Source organism: Podarcis bocagei (genome assembly GCF_964188305.1).
Source record: "Podarcis bocagei genome assembly, chromosome: 1".
NCBI classification, from domain to species: Eukaryota; Metazoa; Chordata; class Lepidosauria; order Squamata; family Lacertidae; genus Podarcis; species Podarcis bocagei.
Genome location: NC_138125.1, coordinates 96,177,207 through 96,196,224, shown reverse-complemented (window position 1 = coordinate 96,196,224; position 19,018 = coordinate 96,177,207). Strand labels below are relative to the sequence as shown.

The 19,018-nt window shown below is 41.9% G+C and overlaps 1 protein-coding gene across 1 annotated transcript; it reads left to right on the top strand.

The window, feature by feature from the left end:
* MUC13 (mucin 13, cell surface associated) lies at nt 1-16,487 on the top strand. Its single transcript, XM_081188754.1, has 12 exons — nt 1-130; nt 4,993-5,454; nt 6,253-6,375; nt 6,857-6,963; nt 9,561-9,619; nt 10,346-10,500; nt 11,997-12,131; nt 12,585-12,702; nt 13,273-13,310; nt 14,108-14,195; nt 15,140-15,386; nt 16,370-16,487. The coding sequence occupies exons 1-12, from the start codon at nt 76-78 to the stop codon at nt 16,406-16,408; spliced, it is 1,626 nt and encodes a 541-aa protein (XP_081044880.1). The 5' UTR covers nt 1-75; the 3' UTR covers nt 16,409-16,487.
* Nucleotides 16,488-19,018: the final 2,531 nt, after the last annotated feature.

The window sequence follows — 19,018 nt, the reverse complement described above, 5'->3', positions numbered from 1 at the left end:
ACTATGATCTAAAATATACTAACCCGAAGGGGAGAAAACATTTCCTTGTAGGATTAGCAGGGAGCAACTGCAACAATGAAAGGCTGTGTTCTCCTCACCGTTGTATGGTTTATCTTCTGTATAGAGGCAGGTAAGTGGCAACCTTTTCTCTGAAAGATGGTTAAATACCAGTTATGTGGGTGGGATAAACCCATTGTATTTCTGGGTTCCTTTCCTTCTCTTTAGAAGGACTGGATTTGTCAACTTCTGCATTTCAATTATTAATCCATGATCTATGAACGGCAGTCGTGGTGATTTGCAATGAAATCCAATTTCTTTCTTATTTTTTCAGTTAACTGTTTTGTGTTAACCACATCTGAAGCTTTAGGCCAGAACTTTGCCTTTTAAGTAACTAGCTAAGCAATCGAAAGGGGTTGTACTTCTGACTATATGGAAATCCCGCACATCAACCCCAGTAGAATAAATAATAATAATAATAATAATAATAATAATAATAATAATAATAATAATAATAATAATTTATTATTTATACCCCGCCCATCTGGCTGGGTTCCCCCAGCCACTCTGGGCAGGGTCCATCAAAATATTAAAATACAATAGTCTGTCAAACATTAAAAGCTTCCCTAAACAGGGTTGCCTTCAGATGTCTTCTAAAAGTCTGGTAGTTGGTTTTCTCTTTGACATCTGGTGGGAGGGTGTTCCACAGGGCAGTTGCCACTACTGAGAAGGCCCTCTGCATGGTTCCCTGTAACTTGGCTTCTCGCAGCGAGGAAACCGCCAGAAGGCCCTCGGCGCTAGACCTCAGCGTCTGGGCAGAACGTTGGGAGTGGAGACACTCCTTCAGGTATACTGGACCGAGGCCGTTTAGGGCTTTAAAGCACCAACACTTTCAATTGTGCCCGGAAACGTACTGGAAGCCAATGTATGTCTTTCAAGACCAGTGTTATGTGGTCTTGGAGGCCGCTCCAAGTCACCAGTCTAGCTGCCGCATTCTGGATTAGGTGTAGTTTCCAGGTCACCTTCAAAGGTAGCCCCACGTAGAGCGCATTGCAGTAGTCCAAGCAGGAGATAACCAGAGCATGCACCACTCTGGCAAGACAGTCTGCGGGCAGATAGGGTCTCAGTCTGCGTACCAGACGGAGCTGGTAAACAGCTGCCCTGGATACAAAATTGACCTGCACCTCCATGGACAGCTGCGAGTCCAGAATGACTCCCAGGCTGCGCACCTGGTCCTTCAGGGGCACAGTTACCCCATTAAGAACCAGGGAGTCCTCCACACCTGCCTGCCTCCTGTCCCCCCAAAACAGTACTTCTGTCTTGTCAGGATTCAACCTCAATCTGTTAGCTGCCATCCATCCTCCAACTGCCTCCAGAAACTCACACAGGACCTTCACTGCCTTCACTGGTTCTGATTTGAAAGAGAGGTAGAGCTGGGTATCATCCGCATACTGAGTTTCTACCCCTGGCTAAACCAGGTGAGGGTAGCCAATGGGTCTCAAACCTTCGGTGAATTAGGGACTTTCCCTGCAAGCAAAGACAGGCTCTTGCAGATTGAGCAGAGGAGACCAATAGTGGGTCCAATGGTCAGGAAGGTGTTTTCTGCACATGATGTAAAGGGAAGTGAGGGGCAGATGGGGTTGTCAGACAGGGAGGGTAGCCCATCTAGGAGAAGGAAAACTCTGATCCTAAACCTCCACTGCCTTATGGGATATCGTCAGAAGAAGAAAAAGCTAAGGAGTGAACCCTACACAAATCCAGAGTGGAGTCCCTAAGACGGTTGGATAGAGCCTTGTATGCCTCCTTCTGGCAACTCCTGCAGCTAAGCTGGTGCCAGACGTATTGCTCTCCTTGCCTTTGGGCTACATCTGCAAAGCCAAGTCTTGTCATCTGGGCAGCCCAGGACCTCCATATACATGCCCAGGCTTCTGCTCTGGGGAGGTCACTTCAGTGCTGCTAATGCAGAGGTGTGATTCACCACAGGAGGCACATTGCAATGTCTCTCGAGACAGAAGGAAACAAAAAATATGTATATAGGCTCCAGTTGTAGCTGCATGCAACTAGTAACCGCATATGTGACCCCAAGTGACCCCAGATGGTACTGTGCATTGTTATCTGGATTAAAAAGCTACATGCAGTCAGTTCAACGGGACCTGGAAAATCATCAGAATGCAGATAGGGATGAGAATTTTCACCTGTGGCAGTGATGCATGCAATAGCTTCCTTCTAGGGGGTAAATCTCCTTTGCTGGAACAGGTTAACAGTTTATAACAGACACTTCACATCCAAGTTATATAACAGAACTACTATACTGTGAATTAAGCTTTATCTTTTCATCCAGTTTGAAATTTGGCTTCTCGGATATTTACATTGTCCAAATTTACTTGACAATAATATTAATGTCAGCTCTTGTGAGTTCCAGTTTTAGAGTTGTAATTTGCATGATGAAAAAGAGAGAAACATTTGTGTAAAAAGCTAAACAAATTTCATGACAATGGACAGTGTTATCTTGCTTCTCCTCCATGTCCTGTCACACTGAGTTGTGAAAAATCTCACAAGGCTGATTTTTAAGACTACAGAGAACTATGCACCTTTCTCTCCAGTCAGTTAGAATGTTTACATCATCCTTGTGTGCCAATATCAGATTAGGAGATCTCAGTTTGTTTCTAGTTATAAACAGGTATCATGTGTTTATTAGTCATTCTTCTTAATATGAGTATAATATAATTGGGTGTGGTCTTGCAGAGTCTCTTAACTATATAGGGAATAAAATCAGGGCACACTGAGAAAAATGAGTCTTTTTAAATAATAATAAAAAATATTGGAAGAAGTCTGGTTTTAATTGCCCCTTTGATAAAATGTGTCACAGTTCACTTGCAAGTCAGACTACTGGTCCACTCAGCTCAGTATTGTTTATAGCAGTGGTTCTCCAGGGTTTCAGAAAAGATCTGATTAGATGCGCAGCACAAATGTGATCTTTGATCAGCTTTGCTACTTGATTCTGAGGTGTCAGTTGTGGGTGAGATAACATTTGATCAGTTCTGACTAATGTCATAGTGACACTTTTCTCCAGGATACAGAACTTTCTACCGTTACTCATTCTTTGGTAGCCTTCCACTTTGATTATTGAAATTTACTACTCTTTGTAGAACTGTTCTGATTTGTAACCTGCATCTTGTGCAGAATTATTAAGTCCAGCTTTTATTGGAGGCAGCCTCAGAGCGCGTACAACTCCTTTCCTTACCAATGGTGTCTATACTGATGCTGAATTTTATACTGAATCACTGCTGAAGGAACACACTTTACCCTGGATAAAATCACACTGAGAGTCTTGAGTTTAGGAAAATAACAAAGCCAGGTTCATTACAGGATAGTATATTCATTATACTTGATAGGAAAGTTCTTTCTAGCTAAGATAGAAATATACAAGGAGCCATGTTTGCTTTTTGTTCTCAGCAGGAGGGCACACAAAAGATCGCTCCTTTAACAAGCTAAGAATGAAGAAGTAGGAAGTAGGAAATGAGCTGCCTAGCACCTGAGATCAGCATAAGGGCAGTCTAGGAAAATTGGAGGTTCTTCTCTATCTAGCCTCTTCATGCAGGTATATTAGCCTATAGTGCAAGCTGAGTTGTACCCCGACATTTTCAACAGCCTGCTAAATGACTTCCAGGACTATTTCAACAGGGTGGTTTTATCCTCCAAAGCCGCAACAGTTCTGGGCTCCACATATCTCGAGGAAGGTCACATATTTGCTTCATCTACTGTGGTACTGCATGTGGCCCTTGAAGTCTTTTTAGTGGCCCTCAGCCACTGTGATTTGGGAAGGAGGCATGAGGGCTCTGGCAGGGTCCTAGAGTCCTCCCACCTCCTTCTCAAGGCCTAGTTCGTGCTTTCCCAATTTTGGGAAGCAGATGAGAGGGCTCTAGGACCTGCCAGAGCCTCACACCTCCTTCCCCAAACCCAGCACCTCGTTTACCTGGCTTTGGAAAGGCAACACAAGGGCTGGGAAGGGCATGTCAAATTTTGGCCTTGTTCTCCCCCTTGCATGACAAGGCAGTGTGTGGCTTGTGGGTTCCGTGTCTAAGTACACCTGTGGCGCACTTAGTATGAAAAGTTGGGCCAACCTGTTCTAATAGACTAGTTAGAGTAGCTGCTTTGCATGTATCTCCAGGTAGGGCTAGGAAAATGCTGTTGCCAGTTAGCACAGAGTAGACAATATTGAGCTAGATGCACTAGTGGTCTGATTCAATATATGCTTCCTATGTTACTGTGTTTTTGTACATCTGTCCTGGGCATGAAATTTTGAAATATAATTTGTAATTGAGTACTATTTGTTCTCTACATTTTCAAATATTTGGGTGGGTGTGTTTTTTAATGATTTGATAAATGTTTTGCAGTTTGTCTATTTTAGACTGCTCCACAGTCTATTTTTTGTTTTTGTTTTGAGCATTATTTTGGAGTAAAATATTTTATAAATACATTTTAATTGAAGTCTGGCTCTTACACATGACAAGGCCTCAGCTCACTCACCCTCCAGTATTGCACACAGAGCCTTCAGTGAGAACTGTGGCCAATGTGCATATATATGTACATGAGTAGACCCCACTCTGACAATCTGTCCACTCCTTTTCCTTAGCATATGTATCACATGGGACCAGGGCCTCTTCATACAGGTGTTTACATCCAGAGGCTCTGAAAGTGCTGCCTGTGTGGTGGGAGTCATGCAGGCTTGAGGCCCACTCCCACAGCCCACTAGAGACAATATGTACGGCCTAAACACTGGACCACAACTGTGAACCAAAACTCCACTATGGCCGAAACAAATGACGCTACATTAATTATTCTAGATTTGAATAAGTGTACTTGCTTATGACAGTAGTTCTCTTACTCTTTCTGTGAGTAATTGCTATTTGTTGTTTAGATAGATAGATAGATAGATAGATTAGACACACAGAGATGTGGTGCTTTTCTCCCCTTTATTTGTTTTACCTTCAGGAGTAGCAAATACCACAGCATCCACAGAAACACCTAGTGCCTCCATGCCCACAGAAGCATCAAGTGTCTCCATGCCCACAGAAACATCGAGTGTCTCCACACCCACAGAAGCATCAAGTGTCTCCATGCCCACAGAAGCATCAAGTGTCTCCATGCCCACAGAAGCATCAAGTGTCTCCATGCCCACAGAAGCATCAAGTGTCTCCATGCCCACAGAAGCATCAAGTGTCTCCATGCCCACAGAAGCATCAAGTGTCTCCATGCCCACAGAAGCATCAAGTGTCTCCATGCCCACAGAAGCATCAAGTGTCTCCACGGCCACAGATACATCGAGTGACTCTACGCCCACAGACACATCAAATGTCTCCATGCCCACAGAAATATCAAGTGTCTCCATGCTCACAAACTCAACGGATGCTCCAACTTCCCCAAATGCAACTGCAGGAATAGTAACTACATCAGGTAATCATTACACAACTGCTTCCTGGCTTTTTTTGTTCAAAATAACCAGACACTAACTAAATGGCAAAGCTTACTTTGCCAAGGATGTCTGCTTTCGCGACAGAATATTTCTCCCTCTTCTCCCCGTCCCCAGGCACTGTCAGGAGGTCCTACACACGAATAGGAGTCTGGCAGACACACATGCCTGACTGGCATGTTCTCTCACTCCTGGTTGTTCATTTGGGAGATTCAAAATCTTTCTCCAGCCCAAACATCACAGCGCCTGATACCTTAGAGGAATCAGCACACTTCAGGATCAGCAGAGTATAGGCAGTCAGCGTACAGACTCAGTAGCGCAGCATTTTGGCTAAACTACATTTATTTACATATACACACTCGGAGCATCATAACTCAGTTCCTTCCTCTTCAGTATCAGACAGCAAAGAGAAAGAACAAAGGACAAATGTCCTACATCATCATCATTATTATTATTATTATTATTATTACATCACGGAAACACAGTAATCCAAACATCCTTTCTCCGTCACTTCCCACAATGTGGAATTAAAACATACACCGTCATGTGATACACGGGAAAAGAATCCTAACAGACACATCCTCTAAATCTGCTTGGGGTGTGTGTGTCATACAACTCTTTGAAGCAGATATGAGGCTGGTGAGGGGTATGTACAGTGGAGGAGAGGGGAGGAAGCCCCATTGTGCACTCTCAATGGATCTGGTGGGCTTTATAAGTTCTACTAATGTATAATCTATAAGGAGGGGTGGAAATCCTTGTTCTCATTATGGTTTTCATTTTAGGACCCCCTACTTGTGCTGACCAACCATGTGAATACGCTGCTGTATGTATTGATCTGTTCCAAAGCTTTTCATGCCAATGTCCTTATGGATTTTACTATATGAACACATCAGGTTGCCAGCAAGGTGAGTTATGCATTTATTTATCTCTTGTGTGGCTCTGTTCAAATGAATAGAAATGCTTCTGTTATGATGCTTCTGTTTTAGTGAATGCTGAACATGTCTGAAGAAATAAAAAAATTCCTTCCAGTAGCACCTTAAAGACCAATCTGAAGAAGTGTGCATGCACACGAAAGCTCATACCAAGAACTAACTTAGTTGGTCTTTAAGGTGCTACTGGAAGGAATTTTTTTATTTTGACTATGGCAGACCAACACGGCTACCTATCTATGTCTGAAGAAAACACTAATATGCATCCATTCACCAATGCCTAGCATTCTCTCTCTTTGTTAACACAAATCCTAGAATCATGAATTTTTTTTCTGCTTCTTGTCTAACCCAGGACGCTATATCCTTTTCAAAAAAAGCATACATTGACAAATTGCAAGTCTAGCATTTTGATTTTCCAGACGTTATATGACTAATATAAGATCCATTGTAATTTTAGGCAAAGTATTTCCAGGAGAATTCATTCTGATGCAACCATATGATCAAGCTATGGAAAATATTCATTCTGAAGTTTATGCAGCTTTATACCACAGTGTCACCAACATTGTAAGTTTCTTTCATTGTATATCCTCTTTGTTATAAACTAATGCTCTACATCTTTTTCTTTTAAAGACATAGGTGCATATAGATATTTCTTGCTGTTCATAGATATATCAGAGCGAGTATGATTAAACTGCATAGAGAAAAAGTTCACTGAGGGTGCTTTTTGACATACACATTATAACCAGATTTTGTCTGCATGTGCAGATACTACTTTTATTTAAACTGACATTTTCTCCTATAGTTGAGAAACAAGTTTGTGTAATGCAAGCTTACTTAATACCCAGAAAATGCCACTTAATAATTGTATTAAAATGATACTCTTGTCTACAGCGTTGTGATCTATCTCGGCTATTTCCACGCATAAAAAAACTCCTTCGAATTGCCTTCAAATTTGAGGGCCAGTTTGTACCCAATCAAACCTAGTGGTTGTAAGGCAAGACTGATTGGAAGTGGTTATGAAGTTCTAGAAAATAAAGGAAAAGAAGGCGGCCAAGGTCAGGACCCACAATTCCTTTTAAAGAGCCTGTTGCCCCTTCTCAAGATCTCTCTGGGCCATGCAAAAGAAGGAAGCCCTGGGAACACTTGATCCCTCTCCTGGCCATGGCAGAGACTGCACTGCCCCACAAGCCAGCTCCCCCTTTGATTATTCACTTGGTGATTGACTTGATTGGAAGAGGTGATGAAGTTCTGAAATGGTGCAAACCTCACTATCAATTTATACAAGACACCACTGAACATAAATAGGGGAGGAAACTAATCCAATGGGCAGTTCAGATACATGTGTAAATATCAGTTTTATTTTTGCACATACATTCTGCTGAATTTTTTTAATCATTTAAAACCTGTGTGTGCTTCCAGAGCAGCAATTACAAAACTCTTTTCTCTTGATGCACCACTTGTGAGTTGCACGTTGTACAAATTGTAATGCACTATGTTAGATCCGGTATGATTTTAAATAGTGTTTCCTTGCTTCTTTTATGGTATTGCATTGTCATTTACATTCCATGGAATTCAAACTCTAATACAATAAAACACAATATAAGAAATAAAAGAAGCAATACAAATAAAATAAATAATATGACATAATTTAAAATCAGTATATGAGTACATCTGAATGAAGCTGAATGGTGGTCCGTTTCTAGAGCTAACATAACATCTGGGAGTTACTCAGCAACTCAGTTTGCATTGAGCAAAACCATGGTCAAGCAGGGTTTGTTGTTACATGCAAATGAAGTTTATTCCCAGTTTTCTTCCTATCTAGTACATCACATCTGAAAATTAATTTGTAATATGGAGGCAAGAGTGGAAATGAAAGAGTACTGCCTTGGGAAACATGTACAGTGGTACCTCAGGTTAAGTACTTAATTCGTTCCGGAGGTCCATACTTAACCTGAAACTGTTCTTAACCTGAAGCACCACTTTAGCTAATGGGGCCTTCTGCTGCTGCCACGCCGCCAGAGCCCGATTTCTGTTCTCATCTTGAAGCAAAGTTCTTAACCTGAAGCACTATTTCTGGGTTAGCGGAATCTTTAACCTGAAGTGTATGTAACCTGAAGCGTATGTAACCTGAGGTACCACTGTAGAAGAATGGGTAAGGGGATTGAAGACATAAATATATATTCAACTACTCAGAGCGCCACACAAGTGAGCTCTGTAAATGTTTTGTCTTTGCTTGCAATGTGTCAGTTGCCATCTTGTAAGAAGTGGTTTGCTGGCTAGGGTAGAGCCTCTACGCTACCTTCCTGGTAGTTGTTTACTGCAAGCAGTAGTACAGTGGTACCTCAGGTTACATACACTTCAGGTTACATACGCTTCAGGTTACAGACTCTGCTAACCCAGAAATAGTGCTTCAGGTTAAGAACTTTGCTTCAGGATGAGAACAGAAATCGTGCTCCTGTGGCACAGCAGCAGCAGCAGGAGGCCCCATTAGCTAAAGTGGTGCTTCAGGTTAAGAACAGTTTCAGGTTAAGAACGGACCTCCAGAATGAATTAAGTACTTAACCTGAGGTACCACTGTATAGTGTTCTCGGGCTGCAGGGGGTTGAAGACCCATCGCTCGTTCTGTAGCAGGCTCCCTGCCTCCAGCACCCTAGAGGTGCCCAAGCAGCATGAAAGAGGAACTTTTAAGCTACTGTTTGTTCCAAAAACTAAGCATTCAAGAGCACTTAAAACACAAGGTGCTTCTGCTTCAAGAGATTGGTGTGCAAGTTCTAAATAAAACCTACTGTCAACAAAATTTAAAACTTAGATCAAAACACCAGACTACAGAAACACTCAAACAATGTTCAGAGTTCCAAATGCCTTATAAAATAAAAACCATTATAACCTGAAACTTTGCAGGGACTGTGCCTGCCTGATTTCTAATGAGAGGGGGTTCCATAGAGTTGTGCCTACTGCATTGGAGGCATGACTCATTACTGACACAACTCACAAGTTGTGCTTCTGGTCCATGGGAGACCTCTAAGAAATAGGGGACTGGAAGGGGTACATGGGCTACTGCTTTGGGATTCAGTTTTGCACTTGTCATTCCCCCCCCCATCTGTTTTTCTATGTTTTCTGCCTCCTTTAAACTGATCCTTATTTTTATTCATGTTTTACAGTTCAGTGAAATATTCAAAGATGAGAAAAGTTACCAGGAAACAGTCATTATAAGCATAAAGTAAGTATGGCAAGTTTAATATATACATAGCCAGTAGGGCCTTCAACAAAATGTTGCAGTGTAGAATGTTCCTAGTTAGGATTCCAGCTCATGCCCTTTTCAAGGATATGCCTTTCTGTCCCTCCCCCCCCCCGGGTTTTCTGGTTTTCTATCTCGGACTGTCAGCCAGTATTTTGAGGCCAGTAAGCATGCTCAGTCTTCACCAGACTCTCCACCGCCCCACAATTAGGGTTCTTTTTCTAAACACCTTTTTTCCCCACTTTTGCAAATCTTGGGAGTTTCCCCTATCCTGCAGATACCTCCCTCTTGGGCTTGGATGGTGTCATCATTTTGGCTACATAAGGAGCCACACTTGGAAGAATCAAGGTTGCTAGTACTCTAGAGCAATGGTTCCCAATTAGCTAATTACTGAGGACCCCCGTTTTTCAAAAGCCAAACCACCGACTCTCTACTTTTGAAAATTTTGATAACTCTATGGTACTTACCTGGGCAAAGCAATTTTTTGAACAAAATGTGGGGTAGCCCCTCATAAGGCATCATCTAATGAATAATATGTTAGGTCACTTAGCTGGTGTCTACAATAGTGTTTGGGTGGACCAAGGGCATAAGGTACCCATATATATACTCTGTGTGTGTGTGTGTGTGTGTGTGTGTGTGTGTGTGTGTACACACACAGAGAGTATATTGCTAACGTATCTCTAAGATATGTATGTATATACATTTCAGAAAATCTACACAAGCATCAAAAAGGCTGAGTAAGGCCGAAGCCGCAAGCAACGTCAACATTACGTTAATCAATTTGTTTGATATAAACACAAAAGTAACACCTCAAGTATGGATGGAGAAGGTTAATAGTTCGAATGCCATCAAGTTCGATCGGAGTAAGTACCGTTATATTTTCAGAATCCTTACATGATCCTACACCAGTGTTATTACTAAGTAGTCTATAGAGAAATCCCTATCCCCAAAGTGCTCCTTCTGCTGAATGGAATGCTCTCGTTCCTCCTTCCTCTTGAGACCAAAGTCCCATTCTTCCCAGTAGTAGATACCTATTACTTTAATTGCTGAGATGAACTGCGACCAGTCAATCAAGTCCAGCCTAGCAGAGATAGGTGAATTTAATTCTTCCACCTCTTAGGGAGGACATTAAACAGCAATAGCACTAAGTTCATTTCCTGCCTATATATATATAAAAACCAACCCCAAGTTCTTCCTGTTGGTTGGGATAAAGTAATTGTACTGTTTTTGACAGTTACAGAATTATACTGCTGCTCCCTATAGATAAGTTTTTGCACCCCAGAACCCCAGTTGCTGCTGTTCTATAATTCCCAATAGCATGCCAATGCTGTTCTCAAGCCAAGACTTTCTGTGACAGAACCTGTTTTGCTGTCTAAATTATTATTATGTTAATAGTAGTTTTTAGTGGGTGTGTATGTGAGATCTTACACAAAATCTCCTGCTGCTCTCAGTTGTACCGGAAAGTTTCAATCTTAATCTGAGAGTTAAGTATCTTTCCTATATTTTCACCCCCAAAGCAGTATATTGTTAGATGTTTTACCTGAGGTTTGGAGGACAAATAATTACCATAGTGACAGGCCAAAGAACAGTAAACAGGATGAAGGCATCTACTGGAACAATGTCTTTGACACATTGGTGTGTTGTCAGACCTTGCTAGCTCCAAGACAGGGTCACATGGGGCACTGATGAGATGCAGGTACATGGTCAGAAAAGCAATCAAAATGGCCACATCTGTGCCAGAGGGCAGGCACTAAATAAGATCGATGAGGATCCAAGAGCCAGAGGCAAATGTGAGGTCACAGCCAGGAGAGAAGACAGACTACTGTCTACAAGTTACTCAGGCTGATAAACTGGCTCGGCAGCCAATGGTTTATTCCAGTTTGCTTGACAAGTGAAGCTCAGAGGGTACCCTTTTCCAAAATACAGCCTAACTTGCTTGGTGCCCTAGAGCACAGAAAATACTGGAGACTAATTGCTAGTGACCAAAGTTTAAAGCGCCCTGCTTGCTGCTTTACATTCATGCAGGTGCTGTGTACATAAGCTCTAGAGGCTCTGCCCACCACAGCTGTAGGCAGTAGCAGTCAACAGGACAGCACTGCTCACCGGGCATCCTAACACTGAGTGTCACTGATAGTTCCTGAGATGGGGAAATAGTGAGGATATTAGGAAGCCAGGTAAGCAATGCCACTCCACCCCCCACACCGACCACCAACCGCTACTGACTGAAGACACATGTGCCAGCTGCCCTTGTTAATTGCTTCCTTCCTTGAAAGACTCCGCTGTTAAGTTGTGCTTAACATATAGAAATAACTGTTGCTTAAAGTGATGTTGCTCTCTCTGCTGTTGCACTCCGTATTAGATCTATCACAGTGTGCTGTTTACGGCTGTGATGGAAAAACTACGATATGCAGCGACACAAACAGTGATTCTCATCCTACCTGTGAATGTCGTCCAAGTCTTGCCAAGATGAATCCTGAGGACAAAGCTTGCTTACGTAAGGCCTTATCACAGATGTGTGCGCTTTCTTTTCTCACCCTTCTCATCTCTGCTTTCAGCCGTCATTCGGCTCCTTCAGACTACCTATTTATTGAGCATTCATCCTGAATTGCACCCACCCTGAATATTTTATCCCATAGCATTTCTCTTACTTTCCCCCTTCATGTCTGGGGTTTATAGCTGAATTTACAAAGCTGTTTATTTCGTCTTCCCAATTTCGCCCTACATATTCATTTCCAGTGGAGTATAGCAGAAATTGAGCTCTCCTTTCCTTGTCATTTGCTTCCAGGAAAAAATAAAATAAATGTTTGCATCCCCCTTAACCTGGAAATGTTTTGCACTGTGATTTTCCTGCCACATATTTTGTGTTTGTGCAGCAAGTACTTTTGACTTCCATTGGTATGGTACAATGCTATATTTGACTATCTCTCGTTTTCCACTTTCAATGCAGTTTGCAAGTCCACTGAGTGCTCTCCAGAAAAGAATCAACACTGTATTATGACAGCGGAAAACGTTCCAGAGTGTCGGTGCCAGTCTGGTTTCCAAAAAGAGGGTGACAAATGTCAGGAGTAAGTAAGAGGGGATGCTTCTCCCTGGCCTTTCCCAAAGCAGGAGTGGGAAATCTCAGGCCCACAGACCAAATGCAGCTGTTTAGGTCTTTCTGTCTGACCCTCGGGATTCTGCCCAGGCCATACCTGTCCCCAAAGAACATCTCTTGCTCCTCCCACTTTTTGCTTCTGGCTCTGCCTGCCACTGGCATGTGGGATGAAGCCTTTGAACTGGAAATGATTCTCTACTCCTGCTCTAAGTGCTTTGATGTTTTGCTACAGGGAGGATAAAGATGTGAAGGCACGGGGAGGTGCTGAGGACCCCTCCCCCCATTTTTCCATTCCCCCCAATTTGTTACTGAAAGAAAAAAAATGGGGGGCACAGAAAATTGGAGGGGGGTTAATTAGAGTGGCAGTGGCCTCTTGAGGCTGTGATGGCCAGAAAAGATAATTTGAGCTACAGAAAGACAAGTGTTTCAGTCCCTCTGTTCTATTCCTTCTTGGTAGTTACTATCACCATATGGACAATCCCCATATAGTTTGGATGTCATGTGCAGTAGTCACTTTGTGTAACCTTTTCTTTGTTTTTAGGTGTGCTTTTGGCTACTCTGGGGAAGACTGTAAAGAAGGTAAGCATGAATTTGGGGTGGTTTTTATATAAAGCCCAGAGCCATTATCGGCAAGTTGAGCAGAGTTCATAGTAACAGAATTAGGACAATGAATTCACAGCGATAAATATACCTTTAATTTAATTCAGTTTGTGTTTAAAGGCAAACTTACTGAATTTGCATGTTTCAAAACAATACGTGAACTGAAACACAGCTATCCTTCAAAATTCACACTTCTCCAAATTTTGCAGTGATGTTTTTCAGGTTAGTAATGTGTACAATAACACATGCATTAGAGTAAACTGTACATATAAATGCCTATATTAGAGAAAATAACATACAAATATGCACTATATTGAGGAAAATAGCTTGCAAAAATATGTATATTGGTCAAAACTGCATACAAAATCCTGTTCATTAGGATAATTTTACAGTAAAATGCCCAGTAATTTTCATAATTAGATTTTTGAAATCCCACACAAATTTCTGGAAATATGTGGAGAACGGAATTTAAGATTGGAAAAATGAGAACCTGAGAGAACTGAAAGTTGACAGATTTGTTCTGAATAGCTGAATGTTTTCATCTTATAAAACATGTTATGTATATATTACAAGAGGGTCATGTGTGCAATTAAATAAAATAAACAACTATCTGACTCTTAGAAGACTTCCGAAGGCAGCCCTGTTCAGGGAAGTTTTTATGTTTGATGTCATATTGTGTTTTAATTTGTTGGAAGCTGCCCAGAATGACTGGGGTAACCCAGTCAGAAGGGTGGCATATAAATAACAAATTATCATCATCATCATTCTCTTTTCAGTTTACCTGGCAGCCCTCGTAGGAGTATCTGTTGCATGTGGAGTTGTTATTATAGTTTTAATTGGAGTGCTCATCTACAAAGTAATCAGGTACAAATGACGGCTCTTTGAGTTGTCTGAATATGCGTAACGGTAAAGTTTATAACACTGGGTGGCCACTTGAGTCTAACTTAAGGTTACCAGATGTCCCCGTTTCCTGGGGACAGTCCCCGGATTTACAAATCAGTCCCCATACAAAATCCATTGAAGTTGAAAAGTGTCCCCGGATTCATTAAAAAAAATCTGGTAACTTTAGTCTAACTTCTCCTATTGCATTTGTATCAAAATACTATAAGAGAACAACTTGGGTTTCCTGATGGGCACAGGCCTACTCCTGTATCCCCAGTAGCAGCCGTTGCCAAAAATACTCATTTATCATCTTAAACTGATACAATCAGCTGCACCCTGCCTGGCCATTGTTTTGCATGGCAGCACTATTTGTGATTATTCATTATCACTCATTTCAGGAAAGTGTCCAATTTGCATTTTTGGGAATTTGTTGTTGTTTAGTTGTTTAGTTGTGTCTGACTCTTCGTTACCCCATGGACCAGAGCACGCCAGGCACTCCTGTCTTCCACTGCCTCCCGCAGTTTGGTCAGACTCATGCTGGTAGCTTCGAGAACACTATCCAACCATCTCGTCCTCTGTCGTCCCCTTCTCCTTGTGCCCTCCATCTTTCCCAACATCAGGGTCTTTTCCAGGGAGTCTTCTCTTCTCATGAGGTGGCCAAAGTATTAGAACCTCAGCTTCAGGATCTGTCCTTCCAGTGAGCACTCAGGGCTGATTTCCTTCAGAATGGATAGGTTTGATTTTCTTGCAGTCCACGGGACTCTTAAGAGTCTCCTCCAGCACCATAATTCAAAAGCATCAATTCTTCGGCGATCAGCCTTTTTTATGGTCTAGCTCTTACTTCCATATTTTGGGGAATACAGGAAGGCTAATCAGGGTATGGAAAAGACCAAGATGTGTTCATCTTTTCCTTCCTTCCTTCCTAGAAGAAATAAAGAGCCTTCACTTGAAAGAACGAGCTTGCTACAAAATGATTATTCAACCACAAGAGAAACTCCTAGAAATGGCTCTTACAGCAACCCTGCTGTAAAGCAGAGGATGTTCCCAAGAGTCCAAGCTGGAAATCCTGCAGAGGCAACCAGCACAACCACAGCTAACCAAGGAGGCAATTTCCGTGAAGCAGGTGCAGCAAACAAGGCTTACGTTCCTGAGCGGGACTATGACGACGACAATGTAAGTGGCTGCTTTAGTAAAGATTCATGCTGCTCATTTCTAGTGCACTGTTGTGCCTTTCACAGTTCCGGATTGTTGTTGTTGTTGTTGTTGTTGTTGTTGTTGTTGTTGTTGTTGTTGTTATGGCTACTACAATTCCTTTCTGTACTATTTTTCAGCACAAAAGTCCCCGCAGCGGAAAACAACCTATTACAACAAAATATACAATAGAGTAAAATAAGTTGCCATAAATCAATCAGTAGGTAAAACAAAGCCACAACATAGGGGAGGGGAAGACTTCCAAAGCTAGAAGAATTAAGGGTGCTCTCACCCACCTACCCACCCTAAATATTTGCCCATTGATTCCGTTTATTTTGTAAACTGCTTAGAAACTATCTCCCCTTTTTGCCAAGTTGCAATATCCCATCTCCTTGAGCTGTTTAGCTATTGCTGGAACCTGAGTGATGGCTACAAGAACTACAATATCTTCTCACTTTTTCCACGGTTGCTTGGACATTTGCTTTTCATGCAATGAGTCAAAGAAAAAAGCCAGAGGGTTAGCAGCTCTTGCTCTGGAAGCCTTGAATGGTTGACAGCATTTGTAACTGGGAACTGAACTCCAATGGGAAAGTCAACACCCAGCTTCCTTAGAGCACTGATCCCCTGGACAGATTCCTGCCTTGCCTTGCCTCTAATATTGGCTCTTGCTGTGGGACACCTGGTGAATTTGGATAACTAGTGTTGAACATTGCAGTTCAGGTAACAGGGGAGATAATCTTAATAACACAATTATAGCAACAAAAGTGATACTTAATGAAGTATTTGTGGCTTGTTAGCACAGAACTAACTTTTAGCTTTGAAATGGTAGAGGTGTGACTAGTGGAAGGAAACAGAACAAGCATGTTTTGTAATATATATGGCTAGGCAACAGAACTCTTGTGACTGCATCTATACCTGTTAAATTATTTTCCTTTCTTTTCTTTTTTTTTTACATTGTTTAATAGAATCCCTGGCTTGAAATGTCATCAAGAGACAGATTCTGAGTTCAGCCATAAGAGACTGCGGATGTTTGTGAATGTGAGCATTACTTTGTGACACTGCTGTTTAGTAATTAGAGTGCTCACAATACAGAAGAAGAATCCTGTTAATCACTTCTGAAGGATCGACATGCCACCTAAATGGCACTAGCTCTAGTCTCAGTCCAGAGAAAGGCTGATTCGTTTCTTCTTGTCTTTTTTAAAGGATTATTTTTTTAGTATTGTTTTCAACAAATATTACCTGTATCTCTGCCTTAGAAACTAGGTGAACGGTCCAGGTAACACAAGTTGGTGATGTGACCTCTGTAATGTACCATTAATCCTTTTAACTCGGTATATATCTCCAGCAGCATGCTTAAGCACAACGCCCCCCTTTTAAAATTATTTTGTAAATAAATTTATTTGCAATACCCTGTGTTGTCATTGCTACCTCTCTAGGGTAAACATGCTACACAGTGGTTTTTTATGGGTCAGTGCTAACCTCCCCCAAAGTAGGGAAGGTGTTCATGACCAAGCCAAGCCTATCAGTGTGTGTGGGTGAACTGTCTTCAGTAAAGATCCCAAGAGTAGTACTACCAGTTCCCCAAAGTTAGCTGTTAACTCTGGAATCTACACAGCACAGTGTGTGTACTTGTATCTGCATCGATCAGTTGCTGATGGTTTGTAGGCAGATATCACTGGCCCCTAGAAGCCTGGCTCCAACAGGGCCTGAATGACAACTTGTTCTTGGCCTGCTATAGAAATGCTCATGTCTTTGTAGATTACTTGATGACTCTTAATTATGACGCACAGATTTAATCAAGTGTCAGTCATGCTTTCCCTAAGAAACTGTTTAAAGTTGTTTACTTGCTATAAGTGTTTAAATAAAAGCATGTAATACGTCACCACAGTTATTTTATGTCAAGTTGTTCTTATCCAAAAAATGCAGAAATTGCTTTGCAAAAATTATGAACAGCCACAAGATGGTGCTCTATCATTAACTATAACTCTCGTTAACAAACTTGAGTTCTGGTGTTCCTGAAACTTTTGGTGCAAGGATACCATTTTCTCATGGAATAAACATAGCTTCTTATGATGCACAGCCCCCAAAACAGACCCTCCAAGTGTCCCTCTTTTCCAGGGACAGTCCAGGATTTACAGAAGCCATCCTGGTTGGTTTCTGATTTGATCCCGGAATTTCCTGATTTTCCTTAGTTCGTCCCTATTTTCATTGGAGAAATGTTGACAGATATAGAATGGAATGTACCTGTTTTCATCAGAGAAGTGTTGGAGGGTATGGCTACAAAAGTCTTACTTTTGCTACCCATATATCCAAATCACCACACCTGAAATCATGCCCATAATGAGTTCACTTTGACTATGGCTGCTGAGTTGTCTTCCTCTGCTCTGTTTTGAAAGTGAACTTTTTGATCCTGTATTAGTATTGCATTAATAGTATTTCCTGTATCTTATTTATTTATAAGTATGAATTATTCTCGTTCTTCTTTTTACCTTGCAAGCTACCTGGAGACCTTCTGTTGTAGTGTGGCCAACCAATAAATAAATAAATATTTAAATGCTGGCTTTGTTGTCTTTTTTTGACTTAGCTAGTCCACAAACTGGGTTGTGGGGTCCAGGAATGATTATATCACCTACTGTTTCCTCATATTCAAATAGTCTTACAGTGACATGGTTTGAGTACAGAAACCAAATCGAAGACCCGGCCAGCACAAGTGTTTTCTTGAGATACTTGATCAGGAAAGCTGAAGAACGGGACAATCGGATGCCACTACAAACTCCCACCATGGTTCACCTCTCCTTTCATGCCCTTGTAAAAGAAATTAAAATGAAATCCAAATTACATTAAAATCCAAATACTGCAATAACTACATGTAAATGAAGCCTATTTTTGAATCATTTGTTTTGAGTTCATAACTGCATTTCTTAGTACAAAGTTGCCTTTCTTTTTACCACAAAATACAGTCAGCCTGTGGGTTGCTGTGGCGCTGTGGGTTAAATCACAGAGCCTAGGACTTGCCAATCAGAAGGTCAGCGGTTTGAATCCCTGCGATGGGGTGAGCTCCCATTGTTTGGTCCCTGCTCCTGCAGGGAACCTAGCAGTTTGAAAGCACGTCAAAGTGCAAGTAGATAAATAGGTCCCGCTCTGGCGGGAAGGTAAACGCCGTTTCCGTACACTGCTCTGTTCGCCAGAAGCGGCTTAGTCATGCTGGCCACATGACCCAGAAGCTGTACACTGGCTCCCTCGGCCAATAAAGTGAGATGAGCGCCACAATCCCAGAGTCCTACGACTGGACCTAATGGTCAGGGGTCCCTTTACCTTTACAGTCAGCCTTATATTCATAACCAAAAAGCAGACTATCGCCTCAAATACACCAGTTTTCTAGACTATACAGGTGACTTGCATCTTACAGGTAAAAACTCCTGGAAGGGCCTTCTGAAATCTTGCAAGAGCCCTCATGCAGCCTTCCCAGAGCCCAGTGAGAAGGACGAGGGGCTTAAAAACCTTGCACAGCGCAAGGCAAGGCCCTCTCAGCACCGACATTGGACAGGTAGGGATGGCCATGTGGGCCCATTCTGGGGGTTGTTCTGGCTTTATGTGATTTTGCTTATATGTGC